General features: G+C 43.5%; 1 protein-coding gene across 1 annotated transcript; it reads left to right on the top strand.

The window, feature by feature from the left end:
* The first annotated feature begins 272 nt into the window (after positions 1 to 272).
* On the top strand, positions 273 to 7,371 carry CCR2 (C-C motif chemokine receptor 2). Its single transcript, XM_017855766.1, has 3 exons — positions 273 to 588; positions 3,906 to 4,892; positions 6,131 to 7,371. The coding sequence occupies exons 2-3, from the start codon at positions 3,952 to 3,954 to the stop codon at positions 6,312 to 6,314; spliced, it is 1,125 nt and encodes a 374-aa protein (XP_017711255.1). The 5' UTR covers positions 273 to 588; positions 3,906 to 3,951; the 3' UTR covers positions 6,315 to 7,371.

The raw sequence follows: 7,371 nt of genomic DNA, 5'->3' as shown, positions 1-7,371 counted from the left end.
TATATATAATTATGTGAATTAAATTTTTAAAAAATTTTAAAGTGTTATCTAAATGAAATTTCTAACCAGATTCTAAATCCATGATACTACTGAAACCAGCACACGTGATCACAGTAAAACCTCATTATATTTCCTCCACTATCACTAACACCCTTTATTCTCTGGAAAATGAAAAGTTCTGTTGTGCTCATATCATGCAAATTATCACTAGTAGGAGAGCAGAGAGTGGAAGTGTTCCAGATATAAAGACCCACAAGATAAAGACTCTCAGAGTCGTTAGAAACAGGAGCAGATGTACAGGGTTTGCCTGACTCACACTCAAGGTTGCATAAGCAAGATTTCAAAATTAATCCTGTTCTGGAGACCTCAACCCAATGTACAATGTTCCTGGCTGGAAAAGAAGAACTATATTTTTCTGATCTTTTTTTTTCAAATCTTTACCATTACTTGCCCTATATCTCCGCCTTCTCTTTCTGCAGGAAACTTTATTTCCTACTTCTGCATACCAAGTTTCTACCTCTAGATCTGTTTGGTTCATTTGCTGAGAAGCCTGATATACCAGGACCGCCTGAGACAAGCCACAAGCTGGTGAGTTATGGGCATTTTTTCCATTACTTTCTGATTCATAGGCTCAATGCATCTCATAGCTGGAAATGCTGGAACTGGGTACACCCTGGGGGACTGCAAAGCCTGTGCACTTGTGGGGAATGATCAAGGTGAGAGGATGGGGGTGGCATGTGCACCAGGAGATGTCAGAGAAACCCTGAGGAGGAGCAGGGTGCAGCAGGTGATGGGGGAGAGTGGGCAGCAAGCAAGGCCAGGACAGCCACTCTGCTCAGTCACCTCTCCACACACCCAGGGACTCACTCTGCCCCTCTCAGCACCCAAGGATGTTAAAGAGCTGGAACTGTTAGTCTAAATATAGAACCATCCAAGCTCTGAACCAAAATGTGTCTCTTGCCTCAACTCAGGAGATCCAGAGAGGCAGAAGTAAGGAATTTATTTTTCTGAAAGGTAGATTTCTATCAGTCCTGGGTGACATGTCCTGACACTTGAAATGACACCTAGGACAGCACATTTCAGGCATCTTGCTTGTTGTTCATTGTAGTAGAAGCTACATGCTAGCCAGTTGTAAAAATGAAATTAAGTAATGTGTGCACAGCATTTAACATAGCACCTGAGCTTCAGGAGCATTCAATTAATGACCACAGTTGTGATTCTTTAGGCAGATGCATTTTTTTCCAACCTTGATCAGAGGTCTTATTTAGCTTCTCCAGATTTCAAGAATCTGACTCAGTGATATGAAATACAAGACTTGTGAAAAGTGTCAACTGCAAGAGAAATGGAAGGATAAGGTATACAGGTGGATGAAAAAGAAATTCAGAGTCACTACCAGAAAAAAAAATTTTTTTGAGAATCAAGTCCTGATGATGTTAGGGCTTATAGTTCTTATTATAAAGAGTTTTATGTACTCATTCAGTGAACATTTATTGGTGCCTCCTTTAGCCAGGTACTATTATAAGAGCTGGAAATAGAAGCATAATCCAGTCCTTGATCTTAAGGAACATGCTGTGTGTAGCAGATAACATGATAAGTGCTTATCTAGACGCATGCAGTGTTATGTGATAAGAGTAATTTGACAGAGGATACAGATTAGGCTTCACAGAGAAGGGGAATGTGAGCAGGAGGTATTGAAGGGTGAACAGGGGCTCACCAACCATTTTAGGTAGAGGGGCAAGGACCTGCAAAACCACTGAAGCATGAAGGAAGTGGTGAGTTTAGGGGAAATGAAAAGAAGATGGCTGTGACTGAAGCCCAGGATTTGGGATTGGAGAAAGGGCTGGAGGTGAGGCTGAGAAGAGGCAAACTCAGAAAAGACGTTGTGCTGGGCAGTGTGGACATTATCTTTGAAGCCCACCACATATAAGTCACGGGGCTACTGGAGGTTTTAAGCTAAGAGTGTCTATTCAATTTCAACTTAAGACAGGTTGAGAGGGAACATGGCTTGAGATGAGCCGTGAGCAAAGGAAAGACTACAACAAAGGCAGGAGCGAAGAGTATATGAAGCAAGAAAGTGACAGTTGAAAGCGGTGCAGAGGGGATGAATCTGAGAGGCATCTGTGAGGTGGAACTCAAATGACATGATAATAATACAGGGCATTTCTCTGTACCAGATGCTGCCCTAAGTCTTTATTCCATTGATCTTCACAGCAACTCAGCATAGTTAATATTTTATACATAAAGAAATTAACACTTGAAGGAGTAATTGGCCCCAAATTACACTGCCTACAAGGATTCGAATCCAGGTTTGTTTGGCTCCAAAAGCTGGCTCCTAATTTTCAGAAGGGGAAGGGACCCAGAGCAATGCCCAATTTTGCTTCTTAGGCAATGGAGGAATCCACAAGCTGGAGGAAGTTTCAGGGGTGCCCCATTTGGGGTGGGTTGAATTTGCGGTCCCTGAATGATACCCGCTTTGCTCATGCCTTATCTTTAGTGCCTAAAACTGAGTGTGGTTCATAGTAGGTGTTTAATAAGTGTTGGTGCAGTGAATACCTGCATGGAGAGATATGCAGCAGGCAATGGGAAATTCAACTCTGAGGCTTAGGAGAAAGGTGGAGCTTGAAGACGGAGCTTTAGAAAACAGTAGCACAGAGGGGAGTAGGAACCATGAGGTCAGACAACATGATTCAGGAAGAACCTTGTAGCAAGGATATAGAGGCAAAAAATTAAACAGGTGAGAGCTAAGTGTGGTGCCTGAGGAATCTCAAGGTGTGGGCATGGGGAGGAGATGCCAACGAAGAACATGAATAAAAAGTGGTCGCACAGCCCCTCCCATCTGGAAGCCAAAAACAATTATAAATGGAGGAAGTTAGCAGAAGGATCAAATGCTCCATCAGGATGGAACTGGAATAAAACCAGGGCATTTGAAAATTGGGTTGTCACTGCAATCTTAACAAGAGAAATTTTGGCAAGATGACGGAAGCAGAAAGTTGAATCTCAGAACGTTTCGACTTCAGAGAACAGAAAATACAGTTCATAATGGCTTTAAAACAGGGGCTTGTTTTTCTCCCAGCTCTTTGGGAGGCCAAGGCGGGTAGATCAGGAGGTCAAGAGATCGAGCCCATCCTGGCCAACATGGCGAAACGCCATCTCTATTAAAAATACAAAAATTAGCCGGGCGTGGTGGCGTGTGCTTACAGTCCCAGCTACTCAGAGGCTGAGGCAGGAGAATCGCTTGAACCCAGGAGGCGGAGGTTGCAGTGAGCTGAGATCATGGCCACTGCCCTACAGCCTGGTGACACAGCAAGACTCCATCTCAAAAAACAAAAACAAAAAAAAAAAAGAAAGAAAGAAAAGAAAAGGAAGAAGATGAGTAGTTCAAGGGTGGGTTTGGGACTCAGTGATTTTAGGATTCTGCCTGGCTTCTCATGGTTCTCTAGGTCTTCCATTCATGGCACCACGCCTTCACTAGACATGCTGCCAGAGCAGGAGGGGCAGGTGGAGGGTTCTCTTGTGTCTGTCTTATCAGGCAAGAAGAGCTTTCCCAGAAGCCCCCAGCAGACTTGCTTTTCATATTGTGTTCCAGAAATGAGTCACAGACCTATGCACCACCTGCAAAGGAGCCAGAGAAAACAAACGCCCAGCACTTTTAGCCTGAAAATGAGAATCGGGCTTGCTGGGGAAGACAAAGGGTGTTGGGAAATGGCTGTTGGGTAAATCATTGATGTCTGCTACTAGGAATGAAAGGCAAATAAGGAACTAGCACACATGCTTTTAGGGAGATGGCTGTGAGGGAGAGGCCAAAGACTGGGAAGTTGCTTACATGGTGCCAGACTATTTGGAAGATCATGGATTGTGGTGTTTGTGTTGTGTGGTCATCATTTTGTTCTTTGTTTACATAACAGAGAAAGTGGATTGAACAAGGACACATTTCCCCAGTACATCCACAACATGCTGTCCACATCTCGTTCTCGATTTATCAGAAATACCAACGAGAGCAGTGAAGAAGTCACCACCTTTTTTGATTATGATTATGGTGCTCCCTGTCATAAATATGACGTGAAGCAAATCGGGGCCCAACTGCTGCCTCCGCTCTACTCGCTGGTGTTCATCTTTGGTTTTGTGGGCAACATGCTGGTCGTCCTCATCTTAATAAACTGCAAAAAGCTGAAGAGCTTGACTGACATCTACCTGCTCAACCTGGCCATCTCTGATCTGCTTTTTCTTATTACTCTCCCCCTGTGGGCTCACTCTGCTGCAAATGAGTGGGTCTTTGGGAATGCAATGTGCAAATTATTCACAGGGCTGTATCACATTGGTTATTTTGGCGGAATCTTCTTCATCATCCTCCTGACAATCGATAGATACCTGGCAATCGTCCATGCTGTGTTTGCTTTAAAAGCCAGGACGGTCACCTTTGGGGTGGTGACAAGTGTGATCACCTGGTTGGTGGCTGTGTTTGCTTCTATCCCAGGAATCATCTTTACTAAATGCCAGGAAGAAGATTCTGTTTATATCTGTGGCCCTTATTTTCCACGAGGATGGAATAATTTCCACACAATAATGAGGAACATTTTGGGGCTGGTCCTGCCACTGCTCGTCATGGTCATCTGCTACTCGGGAATCCTGAAAACCCTGCTTCGGTGTCGAAACGAGAAGAAGAGGCACAGGGCTGTGAGGCTCATCTTCACCATCATGATTGTTTACTTTCTCTTCTGGACTCCCTATAATATTGTCATTCTCCTGAGCACCTTCCAGGAATTCTTCGGCCTGAGTAACTGTGAAAGCACCAGACAACTGGACCAAGCCACGCAGGTGACGGAGACTCTTGGGATGACGCACTGCTGCATCAACCCCATCATCTACGCATTCGTCGGCGAGAAGTTCAGAAGGTATCTCTCGGTGTTCTTCCGAAAGTACATCACCAAGCACTTCTGCAAACAATGTCCAGTTTTCTACAGAGAGACGGTGGATGGAGTGACTTCAACAAACACACCTTCCACTGGGGAGCAGGAAGTCTCGGTTGGTTTATAAAATGAGGAGCAGTTTGATTGTTGTTTATGAAGAGAGATAACAATCTGTATATAACAACAAACTTCAAGGGTTTTTGAAGAGTAGAAACCTGTAAAGCAGGTGCCCAGGAACCTCAGGGCTGTGTGTACTAAGACAGACTATGTTACTCAATGCGTATCCAACATGTGCTCAGGGAATAATCCAGAAAACTGTGGGTAGAAACTTTGAGTCTCCAGAAAGCTCACTTCAGCTCCTGGAAAATGCCTCATTACCTTGTGCTAATCCTCTTTTTCTAGGCTTCATCATTTCTTCACTCTCTGATTCTATCAATGTATTGAAATCAAGGGCCAGCTGGAGGTGAGGAGGAGAATGTGACAGGCACAGATGAATGGGAGTGAGGGATAGTGGGGTCAGGGCTGATAGGAGAAGGAGGGAGACATAAGCATCACTGAGCCTGGACAAAGACAAAGGTGAGCAAAAGGCTCACTCAGTCAGCCAGGAGATGATACTGGTCCTTAGCCCCATCTGCCACCTATATTTAACCTCGAAGGTTTCACCAGGTCATGGAGAGTTTGGGAACTGCGATAACCTGGGAGTTTTGGTGGAGTCTGATGATTCTCTTTTGCATAAGTGCACGACACATTTTTGCTTTATTATAGTTTATCTATGGCAACCATTCACCCTACATTTGAAATCTATGAAATATCATGCTCCATTGTTCAGATGCTTCTTAGGCCACATCCCCCTGTCTAAAATTCAGAAAATTTTGTTTATATAAGATGCATCATCTATGATATGCTAATAGATGTATGTGTGTGTGAATATATATATATATATATATATATATATATATATATATATATATACTCTTGATTGATTTCTCCAGGAGGTAGTGATTATGAGAAGGTGATAGAGAATGATGAGTTCCTTCACCAGGAGCAAAGCACAGGGATCGTGTGGAACCACTGCAGAGCTATTTCCAGAATTAACTAAGTGGAGAGCCAGGAAGGCTGCATCAGAATCCAGTAAAGCTTCCTGTCTGGATCTGAGCTGGTTTGTTTTGTGGTTGCTGTTCCCTGCCTTGCTGCTCCCCTTGCCCCTGTCTGTTTCCCCACAGCCTTTATCACATAGTTCTTGGCTGTAGGATTGCCCTACTCCAAAAACCAGTGTGTGGAGGTCCAGGAGTGAGATCAGGAAAGAATGTGAAAGAAACTACACAAGGACTCCTTGATGGTCGTGGAAAAGGAAAGTCCAATGGCAGAGCCCCTGAAGCCAGTCTTCAGGGCAGAGAAGGAGCCTAGAGACAGAAATAACAGACCTCTGCTTTGGAAATCACACATCTGGCCTCACAGATGTGTGATTCACAATGTGAATCTTGGTGTCTACGTTACCAGGCAGGAAGGCTGAGAGGAGAGAGATTCCAGCTGGGTTGGAAAACAGTATTTTCCAAACTACCTTCCAGTTCCTCATTTTTGGATACAGGCATAGAGTTCAGACTTTTTTAAACAGTAAAAATAAAATTAAAGCTGAAAACTGCAACTTGTAAATGTAAAGTGTTAGTTTGAGTTACTGTCATGTCAAGCGTGAAAATGCTGTATTAGTCACAGAGATAATTCTAGCTTTGAGCTGAAGAATTTGGAGCAGGTGGTATGTTTGGGAGATGGCTGGGTCAACCCAATAGTTGTCGATTGGCAGGAGTTGGAAGTGTGTGATCTGTGGGCACATTAACCTATGGGGATGCAGCATCTAAGTAATGATGTCATTCGAATCACAGTACACGCTCCATTGCTGTCATCTCAGCTGGGTCTCCATTCTCTCAGGCTTGTTGCCAAAAGCCTTTTGTGTTTTGTTTTGTATCATTATGAAGTCATGCGTTTAATCACATTCGAGTGTTTCAGTGCTTCACAGATGTCCTTGTTGGTGCTCACATTGTTCCCTGTTTAGCCAGCGGGAACTCCTAAATCAAGTTGGCTTCTAATCAAAGCTTTTAAACCCTATTTGTAAAGAACAGAAGTTGGAGAAGCTCCCTGAAGTAAGCAAAGACTTTCCTCTTAGTCGAGCCAAGTTAAGAATGTTCTTATGTTGCCCAGTATGTTTTTGATCTGATGCAAGCAAGAAACACTGGGCTTCTAGAACCAGGCAACTTGGGAACTAGACTCCCAAGCTGGACTGTGGCTCTACTTTCAGGCCACACGGCTAAAGAAGGTTTCAGAAAGAAGTGGGAACAGAGCAGAACTTTCACCTTCATATATTTGTATTATCCTAATGAATGCATAAAATTTTAATTTGATGGTGATGAAATGTAAATACTGTTTTTAAAAACTATGATTTGGAAAATAAATCAATGCTCTATGTTGA

Source organism: Rhinopithecus bieti, unplaced genomic scaffold, assembly GCF_001698545.2.
Source record: "Rhinopithecus bieti isolate Rb0 unplaced genomic scaffold, ASM169854v2 scaffold_39746, whole genome shotgun sequence".
NCBI classification, from domain to species: Eukaryota; Metazoa; Chordata; class Mammalia; order Primates; family Cercopithecidae; genus Rhinopithecus; species Rhinopithecus bieti.
The sequence above is the reverse complement of the archived record's forward strand: the minus strand, read 5'-3'. Positions and strand labels throughout refer to the sequence as shown.

Excerpts from the sequence above, each read along its gene's own strand:
- CCR2 (XM_017855766.1), top strand. The coding sequence starts at position 3,952 with ATGCTGTCCACATCTCGTTCTCGATTTATCAGAAATACCAACGAGAGC. Across the intron at positions 4,893-6,130 it reads GTCGGCGAGAAGTTCAGAAG|CCTTTATCACATAGTTCTTG; the intron begins GTATCTCTCGGT and ends GTTTCCCCACAG.